The sequence below is a fragment of the Notolepis coatsorum genome (assembly GCF_963971535.1).
Source record: "Notolepis coatsorum genome assembly, chromosome: 3".
NCBI lineage: Eukaryota > Metazoa > Chordata > Actinopteri > Aulopiformes > Paralepididae > Notolepis > Notolepis coatsorum.
In genome coordinates this window covers 195,619,452-195,642,516 of record NC_140167.1, presented here as the reverse complement: position 1 = coordinate 195,642,516, position 23,065 = coordinate 195,619,452, and the positions used below count along the sequence as shown (strand labels likewise).

Sequence of the window (23,065 nt, the reverse complement as noted above, 5' to 3'; positions counted from 1 at the left end):
GACCTGCTGCCTTCCTGATATTCACTTTTTTTAAAGGTCCGCCTCACCTCATGCTGGTGTTGTTATTACCAGCATCAAACCTTGCATAGAAGGTATTGAGGTCATTTGCTACACTTGTGCGTAGTAACGATATTCTACCACTGGGCGTCAGCTAAGTGTGCTCAGAGCTGTGCGTAGACATAAGCACAAAGTCAAGTTCAAGTTGAAATTGATGAATCCCACTTTTTGCTTAGAAATGATCGTACGCACAGGTTAAGCACAAATCTGTGCGTAAGTCAGGTTGATGAATGAGGGCCCTGTAGTCTCGCGAGAGGTGCAGAAATGGGATGTGGAGTCGGAGGGGACGCTCCAGGCTGCGTTTGAGTGCACAGACTGGAGCGTGTTCCGCGACACAGATAACATTAATGTCTACACGGAGAGTCGGAGACAGTGCTGGACTATGTTCGTACTTTGGTGGAAGAAACAATCCCCACTACCACAATTAGAGTTTACCCAAATCAAAAACCCTGGGTAGACAAATCCGTCCGTGAAGCTCTGAAAGCGCGCACCAAAGCATACAACGACGGCCTGGTGGCAGGCAACATGAATGACCACAAGGTGGCGCGATACAACGTAAGGAGGACAGTGACAGAGGCCAAACGGCGCTACAGAGATAAAATTGAACTCCAGTTTGAACAGGCTGACTCCAGAGCTATGTGGCAGGGGCTCAAAACGATGACAGACTACAAAGGCACCTCCCTCAAACTGAACAGTGACATCTCCTTAGCAAATGACCTCAATACCTTCTATGCGAGGTTTGATGCTGGTAATAACAACACCAGCCCACAAGCCACGGCAATGGGGGGGGGGGGGGGGTCTGCTGCTGATGGAGACTCAGTGTTCAGGGTAACAGAGCATGAGGTGAGGCGGACCTTTAAAAAAAGTGAATATCAGGAAGGCAGCAGGACCGGACGGCATCCCCGGCCGCGTCCTAAAAGTCTGTGCCGACCAACTGGCCCCGGAATTCACTGACATATTTAAAGGGGAACTCCAACATTTTGGGAAATTAGCTTATTTAACATCTTCCCTGGAGTTAGACAAGAAGATACATACCTTTTTTGTCTCTGTGCGTGCATTTTAGCTTTGGGAATAGACGCTCCGTTAGCATAGCTTAGCTTCATCACTGGAAGTGAGGCAGGACAGTAGCCTTACAGTGCCTTACAGTGTATTGCAAGGTCTGACATTGACCAAACTTGATATGGATGACCTTGGTGGGCTCTAGGTCAACTCCTGAAAAGGGGGTCAATGTCAGACTTTGCAATCAAAAGTTAGGGGGCTAATAACCCTTGCCATAATTTCAGTGTGCCCCCTAACTTTTGATTGCAAGGTCTGACATTGACCCCCTTTTCAGGAGTTGACCTAGAGCCCACCAAGGTCATGCATATCAAATTTGGTCAATGTCAGACCTTGCAATACACTGTAAGGCACTGTAAGGCTACTGTCCTGCCTCACTTCCAGTGATGAAGCTAAGCTATGCTAACGGAGCGTCTATTCCCAAAGCTAAAATGCACGCACAGAGACAAAAAAGGTATGTATCTTCTTGTCTAACTCCAGGGAAGATGTTAAATAAGCTAATTTCCCAAAATGTTGGAGTTCCCCTTTAACCTGTCCTTAGAACAGGCTGTCATCCCCACCTGCCTGAAGTAGTCACTATTATCCCTGTACCCAAAAAATCCAAGCCTGCTTGCCTCAACGACTACCGCCCTGTAGCTCTCACCTCCATAGCCATGAAGTGCTTTGAGAAGCTAGTAAAGGGCTACATCTGCTCCTCCCTCCCCATCAACATGGACCCCCTGCAATTTGCATACCGCCCCAACAGGTCCACGGAGGACGCCATAGCCCATGTGCTGCACACAGCAGCATCACACCTGGACAAGAGGAAGGGGAACTATGTGAGAATGCTATTCATCGACTACAGCTCGGCATGCAATACCATAGTCCCCTCCAAACTCATAGCCAAGCTCAGGGACCTGGGCTTGAACTATGACCTCTGCCAGTGGGTCTTGGACTTCCTGACGGGCAGACCCCAGGTGGTGAGAGCAGGCAACTGCACCTCCTCATTCATCACCCTCAACATAGGGGCCCCCCAGGGCTGTGTTCTGAGTCCCCTCCTCTACTCCCTGTACACACATGACTGTGTGGCTCAGCGGAGCAACAACACAATCATCAAATTTGCTGACGACACAGTAGTGGTGGGCCTGATCTCTGCCAACGACGAGAGGGCCTACCTGGAAGAGGTCAAGGTCCTGGCGGGATGGTGCCAGGAAAACAGCCTCTCCCTGAACGTCAGCTAAACAAAGGAGATGATTGTGGACTTCAGGAGGTCGGGGGTCAAGGACTACAGCCCCCTCAGCATCGACGGGGCACCGGTTGAGAGAGTCAACAGCTTTAAGTACCTCGGAGCCTACATATCCGAGGACTTGACATGGACCACACACATTGACAGTGTTGTGAAGAAGGCACGACAACGCCTCTACTTCCTCAGGCGCCTAAGGAAGTTCCAAGTCAGTCAGAAGATCCTTAAGAACTTCTACTCATGTACAATAGAGAGCATCCTGACTGGCAACATCACCTCCTGGGCCCTCATTCATCAACGTGTTCTACGCACAGATCTGTGCTTACCCTGTGCGTACGATCATTTCTAAGCAAAGAGTGGGATTCATCAATTTCGATTTGAACTTGACTCCGTGCTTACGTCTACGCACAGGTCAGAGCACACTTACCTGACGCCCAGTGGTAGAATATATTATTACAACAAGGAAATGAGCTTCTGTGCATAATAACACTGGCATGTTCTGTACGAACCGTAGTTCATTATAGTTCATTGTAAAATAGCAACAGTAGTGTAATTATGGTCAAAACCCTATAAATAGCATTTGGAATAATAGATCTTTCTCTCAGAATGAATGCAGCATGGTTTATATAGCGTTATCGGAATATACGGGGTGTAGGCTACTGACTGACTGCGCTCCGCGTAGCTTGATTGATTGATTGATTGAAAAGTTTATTAACAGAGTGCAGAATGGGTACAGTACAGTACAGCTCAGTACATACAATTGTTAAGGGGATGCAGACCAGAGAAAGACTTTCGTCTTGTTTACATCAGGGTCCCCCATTTTCAATTCATCATAAATCATAAAGCTCAACTCGTTATTATTTTGCGCAGACCGCAGAAACACGGGAACGTTTTGATTATATTTAAAAGGCTTTACGTTAAACGAAACAAGTGGAATTTCGAAGCTGTAAGCAGAATACAAGTCATATGAATATAGTGTTCTTCCCCCTTTTTACTGTATAAGAAAGAATAGAAAACGCATTGCAATGACACCAGATAGTGGACAGACTATGTATATGATGGGATTCAAGTTCGCGTTTTTGTTGATCATAGGCATGCTGTCAGAGTATGATATCTTAATCAAACATTCTAGAACATTTGTCGTCACAGATCATGTCCTAATAGAACATAGGCTATGGCATGGATTGTGATATTGTGTGGACTGTTATTATTACTGTACCGGTACCACCCATTGTGACAACAGCCTTGTGAGTCCCGCACACAAACATGATGGAATTCAAGTTCATGTATTGAAAGGCAGGCTACATCATACATGCAGTGAGATTCATTGTTCTTGTATATGCTCTCGTATTATTGTTTATATAGGCTACCCAATACTGACATCAAAATAGATTGTAGTATGCCTCTAGAAATCATATGCAGCAGGTAGAAAATTGACGGGAGATCCATCGCGATTTGGAATAAAATTGAGGAGAACTTTAATCCCTGGGTATTAATCAAACAACACGGGAAAAGGCAGTCATATTCCAGCGCGGTATTTATTAGTGTTTGCGCTGCCCAGGCAGCAATGGTTAATAGATATCATATCCGACATCACCATAAGTGTACACGTCTGTCAGCCTGTCTCATGACACGCTTCCCTCGGCTTAGTCCACATTTCATGGGTGTATTCCATTACCGTATATGGTTAATCGGGGCGTTTCTGGTATGCAAATACGTGAAAGTGTGCACGAGCCTCGGCGCAGAGCCAAGGTGGGATTCATCATGACAGGTGTGCGTAGAGCCTGCGTACGCACGTGTGATGAATCCCAACTTCCCTGTGCGTACACTGGTTCTACATTCCGTGCTTACGTGTGGAAATAGAACATGTTCTACGCACACATTGATGAATGAGGGCCCTGGTTTGGGAATAGCACTGCACAAGACCGAAGCAGACTACAAAGAGTGACACGTTCAGCCGAACGCACAATCGGAGGGGGGCTCCCCACCCTCCAGAACATTTACAACAAGCGGTGCAGGGGGAAGGCTAAGAGAATTATTAAGGACTCGAGCCACCCGAACAACTGCCTCTTTGAACTGCTGCGGTCAGGCAAGCGATACCGGAGTCTCAAGGCGAGCACAGAAAGACTCAGAAGAAGCTTCTATCCCCAGGCCATCAGGCTGCTTAACGAACAATGAACACTACACAACAACAACCATCAAACGCACATAGCACACACATCCACACGCACACACTCACTTTAAACAAACACTGTAGCACCCACTCCCCACACTTTATAGCACACACTCACTTTAAACAAACACACTGTAGCACCCACTCCCCACACTTTATATTTATTGATGAAGGATTGCACTACAACTCGTACACCTTACTGTAAATTGTACCTCATCCCATTTCTGCATTTCTGCTTTGCACTATATAATATTGTACATTAGTACACTGCATAGTATTGTATATTATATGGTAACTCAGTTACGTCTATTCTGCATCGAACATTGTACATATGTCTATACTGAACACTGTGACCTCATTTTCTACTTCTAATTTACATGCTATACTATGTTATTTGATACTATCTTGTCTAGCACAGTCTCTGGAGCGTAACAGTAAGAAGCATTTTGTATGAAAGTATTCTGTACTTCTGTATGACAACTATTAAAGAAACTTGAAACTAACAAATGTTGGCGTGTTCCTTTAAAACTGATCCAACACGTATGGCACTGTTCTCTCCCAACTGTGATTGATGGATCGAGTTATGGGAGTATGCAATTTAACAGCATTAACAACATTAATAAAGGAGTCCTTGCCTTTAAGTTCTGGTTGATGTCTGATCCCCACAGACACAAAGAAACAATCCATGTCCACGTGTAGAATACAGGACTTGACCTTCGGTTGTGCGGAGACACCTGGAAGCACACGCACAAAGACATGAACACAGCCTCCACTGGATCAAACATGCCCGTTCACATACAAGTTCATTAGACCATTAAACCTCATGAAATCATTGTCACATTGGCAGCTAACAGGTAAAAGGTAAACGAGATATCAGACTAGATGAGCTGCTTCTAGCTCAGGTCAGACAGTGATATGCCTGGGCTCGTATACAAGGGCAACTCCCTGGCCAAGCAGAGAAGGGACACAGAATCAGTAGTCCTTGTAAGTCTGCTGTAATGCAGAGTCTCAGCCTCCCGGCTCTTGTTAATCCATTCATCTAATTAAATGGGGTTTCTACATAATTATTCCCCAAGTCTCTATAACACGTCTTTGGTTAAAGTAGGCTTTGCCATTTTGACACACATTCAATCCATTTCACAGCTGACACACTGAAGCCATTTTCAATTGAAATAACAACTACACGGCTATATTTCGCAAGATGTACGTTTTTTTTTTTTAAATGTATAAAAGATAGTGTACACACTAACAAATGTACAAGCAATAAAAACTACATTCCTTTTTCCAATAGGCTGTCTATTTTAGATCCACTGAAGCTGAGAATGTGGAGAGGATGACATGGCTATAGTGTCTTGTGAATATTGAAAAAAAAAGAGTAAACTTCTGTGCAATTTTGTCCAACTACATGAGCCTTTTCTTAGGAGACTACAGCAGACACAGCAGACAGAGCAGACTACAGCAGACAGGGCAGACTACAGCAGACATCGCAGACTACAGCAGACAGAGCCTAGGCTGCAACAAGAAGTGCATGACCACAATACCGCTGTAGTAGTAGATGTACGTAAAGTAAAGGATGTGTTAGAGCAGGGGTTCCCAAACTTTTCAGGCCGGGGCCCAGAAAATAAGGCGTCAGAGAGCCGCGGCCCAATGCACATCGTCTGGCTTTTATTTAATTTTTTTTGCCATGTGACCGATCTTTTTTAGCCAAATATCACTTCAATCCTATTAAGTTAGTTCAAGTTAGTTATTCATTTATATGTGCTATTTATGAGAGGGCTAACTTGTTGCAAAATAATAATGATAATAATAATAGCCTCATTAAAATACTATTGTTGCTTCGGTTGTTTTCAGCGTTTTATGTGCATAATCTGTTATTTAGTTTGAAATGTTCGTTGAAATAAGTAGATTTTTCGTTTTTGTTTATTTATTAAGTTAATATAAAACCATATAGTCACATTTTAGAATACAATTGAATAGAATTTTAGAATACAACTAGAAACACTGTCCTGGCCTGCTTCTAAGTTCAGTGGCCTGACAAAAAAAAAAAAAAAAAAAAAAAAAAAAGAAATTAAAATCATCTCGCGGCCCACCCGTGGCTGCTCGCGGCCCACCTTTGGGTCGCGACCCCGACTTTGGGAACCACTGTGTTAGAGTATGAGGCAATGAGAACACTACTGTTCACTCATCTCACCTTATATCAGTTATTGTGTTGAAGTATGGGGGAATACTTATGGGACCAATATAAAACCATTATACTACAGAAGAGGGCTGTAAGAATCACACATAAAGTGAGTTATAGAGAACACACAAATACATTATTTATTAAATCTAGAATAATTAAACTTGAAGACATGGTTAAGTTTCAAACAATGTTAATTATGTTTAGGGCAAGAAATAATACACTGCCAGAAAAACTACAAAATCTTTTTCATTTAGAAAGTGAGTTTAGTAGGAGAAAATACAATTTTAAACAGATGTGTCCTTTATTTATTTATTTAGTTATTGGTGTAAAGTTGTGGAATTCTCTCTATCAATACAAAATAAATTATTAAAAAAATGTTTTAGTCAGTATGAAAATCAAATGTGATCTGAATAGTGAGATCTTTTCTTTTTTTTCTCTTTCTTTTATTCTTTATTATTATTATTATTATTATTATTATTATTATTATTATAGGCGGCTATGTGGCGTAGTGGGCAAGGCGCTCGCCACGAAATGCTGGAAACGCTGGGCTCGTCAGTTCGAGCCCAGCGCTCCACATTTGCTTTCAGTTTAGCTGGTCGTCCGTACTAATACACATTGGCCGTATTAGGGGGTGGGAAACTGATGGGTGGGGATCGGGCGTTGTGGACAGCGACTCCTACAGGTCGGTTGGTGCGCCTGCGCAGTAGAATCAGGAAGTGTCGGGGGCAGCGTGAGCCTCCCACGCGTTACTCCTCGCCACTGAGAGATCGAGCTGCGCAGGTGAAAAGATGCGACTGCTGTTACCTCAGGTACCGGAGGGGACTTGTGCTATGTATGACTTAGTCCACATTGCAGCCGGCTTGTGGGAGGCAAGAAACAGCGTCCGTGACAGGGGAGGGTTGAATTGGACAATACGAAATTAGGGACGGGAGAAAATATAGAAAAATGGGAGAAAAAGTGGATCAAAAAGAAAAATTATTATTATTATTATTACATTTTTTCTTGTTTAACTGTGGATTGTGTGTTTCTTGTATAATGGTATAAATTATTATTTGTGTAAATTAGGTTGTACGCTGACCATTAAGTAAATACTTGTTTAGTTTAGGAATAAGGGGCAGGTAACTATAAGATTTATTCTTCTTCCTGCTCCTTTTGTCCATGGAATGATATTTATGATTGTGTAATGAAGAAACTCTGATTGTATGATTCCATGTGGCAAATAAATACTCTGAACTGAACGCCATAGTTGGGCACAATAACGCCACATCTTATTTTCATACAAGACTTTCTTTTTTGCAGGCAAACGGGTTAAGTACAGAATATTAGACCCTCAGCCCTATGTCTCCATTTTCCAAAGAACTCCAAACACATAATTGGCGAGAAGGAAAGAGGGCCAGGAGTTCGGACATCAAACAATAACCAATTCACGTTAAAAAATATATTCTACAACCCTGTTTTACCCCGGAATAACACAGAAATATAGATGTCTGTACTAGAACTTGAGGAGGGATAAAATTGATCAGATGAAAATGTAAATTGTTGAGTTCACATTCTCTACAAAACAATAATTAAGAAATAACACAGCAGCTGAGCCGGGAGATTCAATTCCTGGCCTACAGGGAACAGCGGAGAGGAGCAGGGAGGAGTGGAGCCTGGCCAGTGGCCGCTGTCATCCCCCGAGAATCTGCCTTCACTTTCAGCAGACCAGAGAGAGCAGCCGCCAACTAGAAATGACCACTCTGTGATGACAGCACGACAAGGACGAATCAGGAGATCAAATGCTAAGTTTTGTTTTTTTCCACTGTAAGTAAATGCTTGAGATTAAAAACGATTACAATTAAGAATTGATAACTGGTTTGTTTTTCAGATTACCGGTTAAACAAGATAGTTGCTTCCCCACTGCTTGTGACAGCAGCCAGTGCCAGCTGTTTGGAGTGGGCTGTGCTAATTGTGCGTAAGCCCCATTACACACACACACACACACACACACACACAGGGGATTGTGATTAAGGGTAATAAACTCATCGATTACACTACACCAAACACGTCACTCCCTCTCTACCTGGTCTCTGGGCCACGTTCCTCCTCAGTCGCTCTTTCCCAGCGAAGGTGGCGACCCCTGCTGTCCGCCGCCTGCTATGCAGCTCGTTGACGTACTCCGAGAAACCTATCCTCCACGTGGAGATCTGGTGATAGCGTGAGTGAGAGTAGTACTCGGAGATGATACCGCCAGTCTGTGCCAGCAGCCGCGCTGAAGGTGTAGGCGGTTGGTGCTCGGCGTCGGGAGGTTTGGGTGGACAGGTGTCGGCTGAGGAATCTTTTGTTTTTGGTGAGGCGGGGTTCGATGGAAAGGCATCGTGGTGACCTCCGTTGAGTCGCGAGGGTGAAGGGGACCGGGAGTCGGGGGGAGTCGGAGCCTTTTCGGGAGGAGAGTCCGAGTGACAGGGTCGCGCCGAGGGTGGACTGGGTATTCGAGAGGAAGGTGGGCGGGACCCTGTGGCTGCTATGGCCTCCTGATAGGTGGGCGGTGGGGGCATGGTTCTCTGATTGGCCGCAGCCTGCGAGCCGGGTCTGTGCGGAGGGACTGGGGATTGGCTCGGCCGCCTCGGGGGGCTGTTGGGAAAAGTGTAGGGGTCGGGTTTGGCTTGACGGTGAACCGGGGGACTGGTGGGTTTATTCTCTGGGCTCTTACGTCTGCACGGGGAAAAGTCTGTGTCTCTGGTGGGCTGTTGAGTAACAGAGGAGAGGTCCATAGGCTTTAAGGCACCATTAACGGGGTGAGAGTGTCCGTTTGTCAGGGCTGCTTCCTTTAGTCCCTGCGGGGTTCTGACGGGACTGGGGTCGCCACCGCGGCCACTCTCCTGCACTCCGTTCACTTTCAGGCGGCTCACAAAGTCCGACGAGGTCTGCAGTGATCCACTTCTGTGAGACAGACGGATACAAAAGACTGCTTTGTGTCTTGGTATTGACATAAAACAATTTTCCCCAGTATCAAAAAGTGCAAAAGATATTTTTTTAGGTTGTTAGAAGCAAGAGAAAAGCAACAAAACAAAGAGAGAGAGAGAGGGAAAAGCAAACTCACAGTTTAAAGTCCTGTTCCCCGTAGCTGTGCTGGAGGGGGTAGCAGGACCGGCTGGGCTGAGGTTGTTGCGTGTGGCCAGGTTTGCAGTACTGGAGACTGGGATGAGATGGCATGAGGCCAGACTGTGGGTGGATATAGGGTGGGAGAGGCTGACCGGAGCCGTGCTGATGAGTGATGGGGCTCGGTTCGGATGGAGGGTGGCTGGGTATGGGGCTATAGTGATTGCCGTCTGGGCCAACGTGCCTAGACTGATGGTTGGATGCCAAGTGGTTGGGTTGAGGATTGATAAGAGCAGCCATGGGGGTATGTTGAGCGGGTTGAGGGTGGGCATTGCCTGGGTGTAGCTGGCTATGACTGGGAACGGAGGCGTTATGGCGGGTGGATGAGGACTTCTCGTGGCCGAGGACGGGGCCCTGAGGCGGCCGAAGGTTTGGATGGAGGCTGGGCTGCTGCTGTCCGTGACTGGGCCCTGCGGTCTCCTGGGCCTGACCCACACTAGGGAAGTTTAGGCCCTTCTGCTTCGCATACAGCTGGTACTGCAGGTAGGATAGCAGATGCCCGGCCTTGACGCTGTTCAAATAAACAATATTAAGCTCGACAAATTCAAGTGTAGTTCATTTTGGACAATATAAATGATAGAGGAGAATGCAATCAACACACCTGTCTGTGATCCACTCCGGCCGGACCACTTTCTCCCCCTTGAGCTGCTGGATCTTGTAGTTGGGCAGGTTGGTGGTGATGGTGTGGGTGGTCTTGGAGCGAGAGTAGTAGGCATGGTACTGGCCTCCGTGCAGCATCATCAGTCTGCGAAGCTCGTCTGCGTTCGGCTCTGCTCACAAAACATGGGAAAGGATCAGGGTTTTAGAACCAGAGTAATTTTCAGTCCTAAACTTTGGTAGATTAAACAACGAGGTGCCACTTCCACCAGGCTGAAGCTGAAGCCAACCACCACACGATGGAGTAAAGGTTAAGTTAAGGTGAGGGACATTTAAGGCTGAGACCACTTATCGATAACTGCGTGAAATCGATAAGTGGCATCACTTATCGATATTTTTTTTGCATGTGTAAAAAAAATTAAAAAAAATTTATATACTTTATACTATACTAAAATACTAGGTCTTGTGGCATGTTTTAGTTAAAACGTCCCCATTTCATGTAAAGTCAATTCAATATGCAGTGCACTCAGAGACCACCGACTATAAAATGAGAAGGATCACTGTGGTAGTTTGGGGGAAATCTGTAACACTAAAGATGGCGGCAACGACAAAGAATTACTGCAAAATAAAACATAAATGTGTTGTTTAAATAATAATAAAAAAAAAATATATATATATTAAAAAAAAAATCTTTAAGAAATATCACTCCCATTCTGGTATCCCTGCACTGGCTCCCGGTACACTACAGAATTCACTTCAAAGTCCTCACTTTTACTTTCAGAGCACTCCACGGTCAGGCCCCTATCTACATCACTGAACTCATCCGTCCTTACACCAACACCCGCTCACTCAGATCTGCCGATCAGCACCTCCTGGTGGTCCCCAGGTCCAGGCTTATAACAAGGGGTGATCGAGCCTTCGAGGTGACGGCACCAAGGGTCTGGAATGCCCTCCCCCTGGACCTGCCCCCCCAGAAAACTCCTTTAAAAAACAGCTAAAAACACACATGTTCAGACAGGCATTTGGTTATATATAGGCATCCTTTGTCCTCACTGTTCCTATAGTTTTTAGTTATTGACTGATGATTTTATTTAAATTATTTTTATTTTATCTTATTTGGTTCACTGTTTTTAACGGCTGCGTTGGAATACAGCTAGCTATGCGTTATCTAAAAGATAAAAATGGTGGTTCGTGTTTGTGCATTTCCAAATTGTGCCAACAACATGTCGCCACTTTGCGTAGTGTTCATAGACTAAGACTATTGATATGGACACGCTGAAGTTGTGGCTAGCTAATGGTTAGCTAACTGTTAGTTGTGCCACATGGACCCAAACTCTCCCATCTCTGCACCTACGGGTGGCTGCAATTAGAAACTGGCCCCGGTAAATATCAAAATACCCCCCACCCACCCAAACCCCTCCAATGTAGAGTTTCTTCCCCTTTGGATGTATATATTTTTAATTATCTATTTTTCTTACACAGTACCGTATATTTGTATGTCTTGTATGTCATACATGTCTTGATGAATTGAAAATGGAGGACCCTTATGTAAACAAGACTAAAGTCTTTTTTCTGGTCTTCATCCTCTTAGCAGTTGTTAGTATTGAGCTGTACTGTATTGTACCCATTCTGCAATCTGTTAATAAAGTTTTCAATCAATCTATCTGCGCCTGGCAGACATTGGGTCTGCACTGCAGTGATCGTTATTTTGGACCAGGATGACTAACGTTACTACTAGCCAAAGAAGAAAGGACATCCTGTATCACTCAAGAAATCTGCCGTTTCCATCATGAATGAACTGCTGCAGACAGAGTGGAGGTAATGTAATTATGACAAATGGTTACCGAGTGTTTTGACTGACGACAAGCATTAAGCATCGTGCTGTTATTGCTGCTGCCATGCCTTTTAAGATGAGTTCTAAAAACAGATTTCCCTCCACGAGTAAATCGATCACTACTCAAGAGTATTTCATGCAATCAATCGATCTGGGAAAAGCATTACTCACACCCATCCCTAATCCAAAGCCAACATTAATTTTGCATTTCATAGATCTAACATGGGCTAAATCCTTCCGGGGGGATCCATGAGAGAGACCGGAAGATAATTACGATTACTGGGCCAAAAATCAATAGCACAGCTAACATAATGCCAGCAGACAGCAAGTGCCTTCTCCCCATGCTTCTCTGATATTCTTGGAGATCATTTACATATCCAATCTATCTTTCATGTGCATGACAAGGTGTACAAGGAATGGGGGAGGGAGGAAGTGGGCGGGTAGAAAAGATGAGAAAATATGTGAGAAAAGATGAGTAAATATTGGAGATTGGTACATTCACAGATTATTATTATCAATTTTTTATTTAAAAAATGTTAAGTATGACTGCTGAAAATCGGAGTATCAGTAGAGCCCAGCTGATATTGGCCTATCACCAATATATCGGTATTGGCGTGTAGGTTACCGATATCCTGATATGATTTTTAAATAATCTCTAAAATTTTACTTTACATGAACCCATGCTGTCGTGCAGTTCACTAGCTCCCTTACTCGCATGCACGCCATCTCCAATTCTTCCTCTCCGACAGATAAGAATTTATCTATTTATGCTTCACAGTCTGGCAGACATTTAATGACTTGCATCATTAAATAATACTTGGGGAAAAAACATGCGTATGAATATGTGTAAATAGAGATCAGTAGCTTGTGTGACAATAAAGAACTTGGGGTAGAATGAAGTGCCCCATCTACAATGATACTACCATCTACTATTGATCCTCCAATAAGAGAAACCAAGTTTGGTCCATTAAAGAGACAAGTCATTCATTGAGTGATGGTTTAGCGTTACCTGTGTAACCGTTGACAAAGATGGCCACTCCACTGAAGATGTTGGAACAGGCTCCTTCCTTCTGTCTTTCTCTGGGGGCGTCGAGTTTAAACTGCTCATCCAGTTTGGAGGCCTTGGCAGCCATGTAGCCACCCTACAGACGAGCACAAAGGATGATAGGGATGAAAAAGGGTTGATGATTATCACAAGAAGATGGTTAAAACCAGAGGTACCCACAGTGGATGAATGGATAGATGTAATTCAAGACATATACATAATGGAAAATGTCATTTTCTATTAGAATTCAGTTAGAAAATTTTTATCGGATCTGGTCTAAATGGATGGGATATGTTAAACATATACGGTAAGATTTTAGTTGAACTGTTAAAAAGAACATGAGTGAGCTTTTACTTTTACTGTACATGACTATTGTAGGGGTGGGAATCACCAGAGGCCTCACGATTACCACAATACTTAAGTCACGATACGATAGTATTGCGATTAAAAATATATTGCGATATGCTGAGTATTGCGATCTTAATATTGGTGCACCCATCTTGATGTTTATTACAAATGATTAATGTACGTGCACATAGGGCTGGGCGATACAGCCTCTAAATTATATCACGATATTTTTTGGCTATGTCACGATAGATTTTGACATTTCCTCTAAAGCACTTAAAAATGCTTGATTTATTTAACCCTTTGATGCATATAGTCAAGCCAACATGATGATTATAGTAGTCCCTACAACATATGTCTGTATTAATCCATGAAGATGCTTTCAAAAATTATTAAATTAAAAGTTTCTTAAAATCTAAAAGAGTAGTCTACTGACACACCAATACAGAACAAAAATTATTAACATCCAAGACAATTTGGAGGGGCGGAGCTAGGCGAACATGGAGTAGACGTGTTTCACGTGAGCTCCCTTCTACCGTGCAGAATATACGTTTCTCCCCATTAGTCTTTATTTTATTTTTATTTGTTTTTTGTCTGCTTGTTAAGTCGTCGTGTTTCAACTACTTTCTGCGATGTCGGTGGTGGAAACCAGATCCATGAGCGCCCCAGCCAGCAAACCACCACCGGGCCTGGCCGCACCATCACCCGGTGTCGGTGAGATAAGCGAAGCTGTGCTCTCGGTCATGACCAAGCTCCATGCAGAATCTGAGACACGCTTCGCTGAAACACAAAGGAAAGTGCTGGCGGATTTTTGTGATAACCTTCATCGAGAGATATCAGAAGAAATAAGGTTGGCGGTCGTCCCGCTGATAGACAAGATGGAGTCGCTGTACGTTATCTCCTCGGCTAATGCTAACGAACTAGCCGAGCTAACGACGGAGGTATCATTACAGGGCGAGAAGATGGCGGATCTAGAGTCCTCCCTGCTGGCTAGGCAGGCTGAAGTTGCCAAACTACAGTCGGTAATTGTGGAAATACAGTCCCGGGAGAGACGCTACAACATCAGGATTGTTGGAGTACCGGAGGGCAACGGGGAAGGCCGTCTCTGAGACCATGCCGGAATTGCTGCAAAAAATACTGGGGAATGACGTCCTCCCCTCCGTGAATCGGCCTACAGAGCGGGCAGGACCACTCCTGGTGTGAACAAGGAGCCGAGGCCCATCATTGTCAAGCTGAACAGGCTTCAGCAGAGGGAACTCATCATGCGGTCGGCTCGTGCCAGAAGGGGTAATCTAAGGCTTGGCGATCACAAAGTGGCCATTTTCGAAGACTTTACACCGGAGGTTCAAGCACAGAGAGGCGAAAGTGGTCATGAACAGGCTATGGAAACTAGGCCTGAGGCCCACGCTATTCGCTCCCGCGAAATTATCTGTGTTGGATAAGGTCGATGGTCGGCGTTCATTTTGGTCGTTGGCTAAAGCGAAGGAATATCTCTAGGGGATACCCGAGACTGTAGCTTGATAACTATATCGGGTGAGTGACTTGGCGATGTGGGCCTGAATACATCGTTAGGGCCGGCTATTCACAAACACTTGCTGTCATGCCCAGACATGCTAACTGCCCACTGCCCATCCAACTAGCGGGGCTTCCCAATGACTTCTGTTACTTGCTAATGCTGACCTCATGGTCGTACTTGTGTATCGCCTCTTTGGAAGCTAACGAGCTAGCTGAACAATGTACATAACTGACTAACGTGCTATCCGGATTCATCACTAGCTTACGCGCTAGCCTCGGGCTAGCTAGCGGGCTGCGTCTAACGTCTGCGCTGATACATTCGAGACCCGTTAATATTTACGCACTTTGGTTGTTGTTGCTGTTTAAGTGTCATCGGTTCGCACAATTCAACGGTGATCGGGTCCTTAACTAACTTCTTGTATGCTTTTATTTTTATATCCAGGCTGTTTTGAGCTTTGGGCTCCGGTAGGAGAAGATCGGTTGAATATATATATAAACAATATATGATAACAGGTTGTGTCAGGTATTGCTTATTACCATCCCCGGGTTAATGAATGTGTTTAATTCTATTCTTACAAAGGTTATGTTGAGTTATTATATAATAATGACTATTTTTTCCATTATAGTTATCTCATGTTAGGGCCAAGGCTCACGGTGGTTTTCGACCGATATCTTTATTGAAACAATATATGATAACAGGTTGTGTCAGGTATTGCTTATTACCATCCCCGGGTTAATGAATGTGTTTAATTCTATTCTTACATAGGTTATGTCATTCCAACCGTTGTGCTTGTTCAGAGGGGCTGTTACAGGTGTGCACTTTGACCATAACCCCCTTTTTTCCCTTTCTTATTATTGTCGTTGTTTAAATGACATCTGTTTGCACAATTTACCTGTGATCCGATCCTGCCTTAGACTATATGCTGGTATGCTTTAATTTAATTTTGTTTTGAATTTTCCTTTATCCATTTGTGCTATAACATTGCGACGTTGATGCGCAGACTCGGAAATAGATGGTTGCAGGGGTGATGTTGAGTTATTATATAATAATGGCTATTTTTTCCATTATGGTTCTCTCATGTTAGGGCTAAGGCTCAGGTGGTTTTCGACCGATATCTTTATTGAATTTTATTTTTATTATTATTATTTGTGTTTATTGGACTAGTGGGGGTTTAATCAGGGGTTTATCTAGAGGGGGGTCGGAGTGGGGAGCGTCTTATTGGATCCATGACTCCAGTGGGAAATGATAGGAAGATGACCATCCTTAGTGGATGGGGCATAGGGAGGGGATTGGAGAGTGGGTATAGGAGGGCTTATAATAGGACGGGTGGGTTAGGGTTTAGAGTAGAAGGAGGGGGGGTTGTAACTGGGGTGGTATTTGTATGTGTTTTATGTACCGTTGTCTTATATGTGTGTAATTGTTCCTCCTCTGAACTCCTGGGATTGACCGTCTGGGCCCGCCTGGATCAGCGCCTCTGTACTCAGCCTGGCTGCACTGGTATGTTCTCTACGCATTTAGACAAACTCGACCATGGCTAAATTGAATATTTTAATTTGGAACGCAGGAGGTCTTAACGCCCCACACAAGCGTGCCAGTGTCCTTTGGTTATTGAAGAGAAGAAATATTGACATTGCTCTCCTTAGTGAGACGCATTTATTGGTGGGTGATGTGTCAAGGCTAGCAAATCGACAATATCATGTTATCTCCTCATCCTCAGCCGATGATAAGACGAACGGAGTCGTCATAGTTACAAGACGTAACCTTGATATCAAAGTCCTGGATGTGTGGTCGGACACGGAGGGAAGGATTACTATAGCAAAAGTTGAGTTCTCTCATAGGAAGATGGCAATAATAGCATTGTATGCCCCTAACACATTTGATTCAGCGTTCTATAATACAATCACGAAGAATATGTTGGAACTTACTGGATACGCTCTCATTGTGGGTGGCGATTTTAATGCGTGCTGGGATGCGGAGATGGATAGGTCCGGATCCTCTGAAACAAGCGACCAAAAACGGTCCTCTAAGGCCCTCAGGATGTGGGCCCAGGACACTGGGCTCGCAGACCTATGGCGCTTATCCAATCCCACCCTCAAGGATTACTCTCACCCGTCTGCCAGACACAAAACCTTCTCTCGAATAGACTATGCATTCGCATCCCCTAATTTGTTTGATAGTTTCGACGTCTCATTGGTTCCCCTGGCTCTCTCGGACCACAAGAGGATTTTCCTTGTGGCAACCTTTGGCAGGCTCTCCACGAGAGCTCCCAGGTGGCGTTTTAACTCAACCTTATTAAAGAACGATGATTTCTGCTCTGAGTTCAGGAGTAAACTAGCTGAATTCTTGCAGATCAATGTTGGCACGGTCGATGACCCCAGGGTCCTATGGAACGCATTGAAAGGATTTATCAGGGGTCATGTCACACTTTTCTCCTCCAATTTACGTAAATCCCGATCAAAAAAACTAGAAGGACTGGAAACATTATATGCGGATCTATACGCATCTTTGCAAACTAACTATAGTGAACGACTAAACACACAACGTAAGATAGTCAAGAAGGAAATAAACTCCATACTTAAACAACAGTCTGAGTTCTTGATACATAGGACAAGGCAAAATTACTACTTTCACGGCTCCAGGCCTAGCCATCTATTGGCAATGAAAATGAAAACCATGAAGGCGTTTGACAGACTAGAATGGTCATACCTGTGGAAGGTACTTGAGGTCATGGGTCTGGGAAAGAATTTTATTCATATGATTAAAGTCCTGTATGCCTCGCCGTCGGCAATGATACTGACAGGCAAAAACTGTTCCACACTTTTCCCAGTCTCCAGATCTTCTAGACAGGGTTGTCCTCTGAGCCCGGGACTATTCGCGCTTTCCCTCGAACCATTGGCCCAATTTATTAGGCAATCAGAGGACATCGTCCCCATAATGATCAATAATACACCACACAAAATTGCTCTCTATGCGGATAACCTACTGATTTTTATGGATGACCCTTCCCGGTCGGCCACAAAATTATTGGAAATAATCGACGACTTTGGTAAATTGTCAGGCTTTAAGATTAACTGGAACAAATCAGCCTGCCTACCTCTTAATGAGCTGGCCAAGGCGGTGCGACTACCAGCTGATATCCCCATAGTGGAACATTTTAAATACTTAGGTATAGAGATATTCCCCACGCTGAGTCAAACTACTAAGTACAACTTCACGGGTACTTATGATAAAATACGCCAGGATCTAGACAGATGGTCGTCCCTTCCTAACTCCCTACAAGCCCGAGCTTCCATAATCAAAATGAACGTTCTGCCTAGGATAAATTTTGTTAGCTCAATGCTCCCCCTGCCCCCTCCAATAGACCACTGGCGCAAGGTACAATCGATGGTATCTAAATTTATCTGGAATAACAAACGCCCGAGAATCAAAAGAGCTACTACTCAACGTAGGAAACAAGATGGGGGCCTCGCAATCCCTGATTTTAAGCTTTATTTCTGGTCCTTCTCACTGAGACCTCTGATGTGCTGGCTAGACCCTGTAGATGCTGTATCTTGGCGCTCCTTAGAAGCGGCAGCGGTCTCACCGCTAAGATTGCAGGATGTGGGGTACTCCACTGTCTCTATTTCGAAATGCCGGCTGAGGTATGGACCGATCATAACTCACGTGATCCAAATGTGGCGTAATGTACAGAGGTCGTGTGGGGTTAAATGCCCATGGCACCTGGACTCTCCAATTTTTAATAACCAGCAATTACTTGTTGGGCACAAGCCGGTTAATATTCCTCAATGGCAGAGGAGGGGAGTTCATACTCTGGAGGATATTTATGATAAGAACGGCCTCCGTGCGTTTCAGGACCTAAGAGAATTTTATGATCTTCCTGGCGAGTCCTTTTTTCTTTACCTTCAACTAAGGTCAGCGCTGAGGGCGCATGGCGTGCCGTGGGCTCAAGCTTTGCACCCACACCCAGGGGTGCAGTCGTGCACACACGCGGTTACACGCTGTGTTACTAGATCACTGAGGCAGAAGTACGCGCGATCGCGCACGGATGTGTACTCGCGTGTACGCGCACACAAAAATGCGCTCTATCCATTTGTTGTGCGCTAAGTACCCGGCCACCCATAACAAAAGCGCGTCTTCAACCACGCCCCCGCCCGCAAATACAAACAGATCATTTGACAATGATCCCACTGTCCCCCACAACAGAGACAGCTGTGCTGCCACTCCACAACAAGGCAAGTAACCGCATTTAAAACAGCTTTTCTTTTTTTCTAATCTATAGGCCCTAATGTATTTGTCCAGATTGACTAAGGTAGGCTATTTGCCTGTTTGTTTATCTTGAAATAAATAATCGTGGCACTGGAAATAATCATGTTTTAATTCAATGTGATCACTGATTAATCTTGTACTGACAAAATGCAGATATATTCTAACTGTCGTGGAAATATTATCATGTCATTATGGTTTTATCATTTTACAGACTGTTACACTAGGATCTGCGTAATGTGTGTGTGTCTCTTTAAAGGACACACAGAGTATTCTGTTATAAAGCCCAGCCATAACCCAAGGTTAGAGAATTCCCATTACACTGGTTAATGTGTGCATGTCTCTTTAACATCTTAGTCATAACAGAGTTGTTGTCTGTTTCTAGTTTCTGAGAAAACCATTCTGCTTACCTTAAGTCATCATATCTGATATATTGTTATGTCTGGCAACTGTGTATTTGACAGGCATGTGGACAGCGTTCTGGGTCAGTCCTCAGCCAAACGCTAATGGTGACATACCTGCCTCTGGCTCTGTGACTGCCCTTTCAACGTGGCCACGTGGAAATTACGTTTCTATATTATTTAAATCACCTTTCTATTATTATCTGTAAATTACTTTCCTATTATTATTTGTTAAATAAACCTTATCATTATCAAACGTGACTCAGAATGATTAATGTAAACGGCTCATCGTTTGTCCTTTAATAATTCCCATTACAGATGGCGACGAGAAGAATTATGGGGTATTTTTTTTAATTAGGTTAAAGGATAACTCCACTATTTTGGGAAATTAGCTTATTTAACATCTTCCCTGGAGTTAGACAAGAAGATGCATACCTTTTTTGTCTCTGTGCATGCATTTTAGCTTTGGGAATAGATGCTCCGTTAGCATAGCTTAGCTTCATCACTGGAAGTGAGGCAGGACAGTAGCCTTACAGTGCCTTACAGTGTATTGCAAGGTCTGACATTGACCAAACTTGATATGCATGACCTTGGTGGGCTCTAGGTCAACTCCTGAAAAGGGGGTCAATGTCAGACTTTGCAATCAAAAGTTAGGGGGCTAATAACCCTTGCCATAATTTCAGTGCGCCCCTAACTTTTGATTGCAAGGTCTGACATTGACCCCCTTTTCAGGAGTTGACCTAGAGCCCACCAAGGTCATGCATATCAAGTTTGGTCAATGTCAGACCTTGCAATACACTGTAAGGCACTGTAAGGCTACTGTCCTGCCTCACTTCCAGTGATGAAGCTAAGCTATGCTAACGGAGCATCTATTCCCAAAGCTAAAATGCACGCACAGAGACAAAAAAGGTATGCATCTTCTTGTCTAACTCCAGGGAAGATGTTTAATAAGCTAATTTCCCAAAATAGTGGAGTTATCCTTTAATATATATTTTAGAGCGATGGGGGTCGAGTTGGCCGCGAGCCGAGGCGCTATGCGGGCAGGTTGAAAACTTGGGTTTCAGGGAAAGCGCTTTCTTCTTCTCAGTACTCCCCCGCATATGGGAAGGGAGTGAGGAACCGCCTGCTAGCGTCCGTTTGGCTGCCAACTACGGCTAGAATCCATGGGAGCGCGTGGGGTAGATATTCGGTGAGCTGGGCATTCTGTTTAGAAGCGGTTATTTATAAAATAGCCATTCTGTTTAAAAGCGGTTATCTGTAGAGTAGCCATTCTGTTTAAAAGCGGTTTTTGTTTCTATCTATAAAGTAATTATGCGAGTGGGGTATTGAATATAGGATAATGTGTGTAACCCCCCTGTGTTTCCTTGAGTACTGGGATTTAAGGGGTATGTTCTGGTAATTATCGAGAATTGCATGTGTAAGGTGTACTGTGGAATATGATGGGAATTACAGGAGTTCATGCGATGATTCACTATTTAGTATGGGTTCGAGTCCCTGTGATCTAGTATCACTAAAGTTACAGTGCACTGTTTTTGGGTTATCACAAAGAGGCGGGAAGAGGGTCCGTGCGTGAGGATACCAAGGGAACAGGTGCTGGGTTGTGGGTTCGAGTCCCTGTGATCTAGTATCACTAAAGCGTGGGTTATCTTTTTTGTGCATGATTAATTTCTATCACCTATCTGGTCAAACTGCAGTTTTTCTGAAAGGAAATAGGATAGGGCGGCGTGAGGTACGCTGTTTACAGAGCTTTTTATCTCCGAGTGCTCAGGAGGAACCAATTTTTGGGGGCCACATAATTTATTTTTTGTTTGTTTTTGTTTGTTTTGTGTTTACCTAGAAAATGGAAAATGTGGACAGTTTAGAGGGGCCAGAAAGGGGGGCCTGTGGGGTCATGACGGGAGAAGCTAAGAATCTGTTTTCTGTCTTTTCTCCCAAGGTGTGCCCGGGGCTGGATTTTGGGCTCGGTGTCTTTCCGTGTGCGTCACCGTCACCGCCCGTCCCGTCTCCTATCCGCTGGTCTCGCCGGCGACCATCAACTCCGGTGCGAGGAGAGAGGGCTTATATGCCACCCGCCGCAGCGGCCACACATGAGGCTGGATCGATAACAGCAGATGAATTGGCCAGGCAATTGGAGATGATGAGGTTGTACGCTGAAGGGTTGATGCAGCGTTCACACCTGTCATTGATATCAGCGGTGGGACAGTCGCAGTTAGCCCTGGTGAAAACGGTCTCACAGCTTGGGCAGGGCAGGAAGGTGACAGTCCCAGGAAAGAGGCGCAAAGCTGCTGGGATTTGTTTTGTATGCGGCGGTGCCGGGCATTGGCATAAAGACTGTGCCTATAAGGAGGTGTTTGAGGGGAAAAAAGCACAATGGCGTGCGGAGGTGCAGGACGGGACGGGCCCACAGCGCATTGGCTGGACGCACGGCGGGGAGACATCGACCTGAGCTCAGGCAAAGTATAGCGCACACTCACATGCACGCACACAGATCGATAGAGATACAGGTACAGCAATATATTAAGGCCATGTGAACAAATCACTGACAATGGGCCTTCTGAAATTTGTATTAGTAGCTCCAAAGTGATCATAAAGTGTATAGGGTTTAGGTATACCTTTGAGACTGGGATTTAAATACATTTCAATATATACCCTGTTTTGAATCAACATAAAAAAAAAAAAAAAAAAAAGAGAGCAGCCATAAAGGCACAAATATGGGTAATTATTTTTATTAAATGCAGGATAGAATAGAAACAAGTGCATGTCGAATGTGTTGTCGTTATACAGCACAAATACAGTAGGCCTACAGTGGGAATACATGTGGCAAACATAGTGAGTCTATGGAGAGCGGTCTATAGTGAGAGTTTAGAGGGAGATGACACTGGGTCTAAAAGGACTTATGTGCGCTATCATACAAGTAGTGTAACGTATGTTGTTTTACTTCCTACTGCCGGAGAAATTGGGCTGCTAAATGAGGATTAGAGATCAGTAACGTTTTGGTGGTGTTCGTTCAGTGATAACAACATTGGCTAAATAGCTAACAAAATGAATACAACGTATAGCGTGGCTAACGACACAGGATAACGTTAAAACAAGTGCATGCATGAGTGTTTACAATAAGCGGGTGGTCAAAGGACTGACATAACGGGTAGATTGCCTGCACACCACGGGGCACACAGGGGTTCCGCGAGATGCCTGATGGGAATGTTTCTTTAAGAACAACTATTGAACTAAAC

General features: G+C 44.4%; 1 protein-coding gene across 1 annotated transcript in view; it reads right to left on the bottom strand.

Annotated features, from left to right (window-relative positions):
• Window positions 1-23,065, bottom strand: part of rev1 (REV1 DNA directed polymerase) — a 59,180-nt gene that overhangs the window by 22,948 nt on the left and 13,167 nt on the right. Inside the window, exons 3-7 of the mRNA XM_084309610.1 lie at window positions 13,272-13,404; window positions 10,433-10,601; window positions 9,773-10,342; window positions 8,753-9,612; window positions 5,144-5,242 (exon numbers count right to left, since the gene is read on the bottom strand). Of these exons, the coding sequence (XP_084165736.1) occupies window positions 5,144-5,242; window positions 8,753-9,612; window positions 9,773-10,342; window positions 10,433-10,601; window positions 13,272-13,404 (1,831 nt within the window). The remainder of the gene's footprint in view (window positions 1-5,143; window positions 5,243-8,752; window positions 9,613-9,772; window positions 10,343-10,432; window positions 10,602-13,271; window positions 13,405-23,065) is intronic.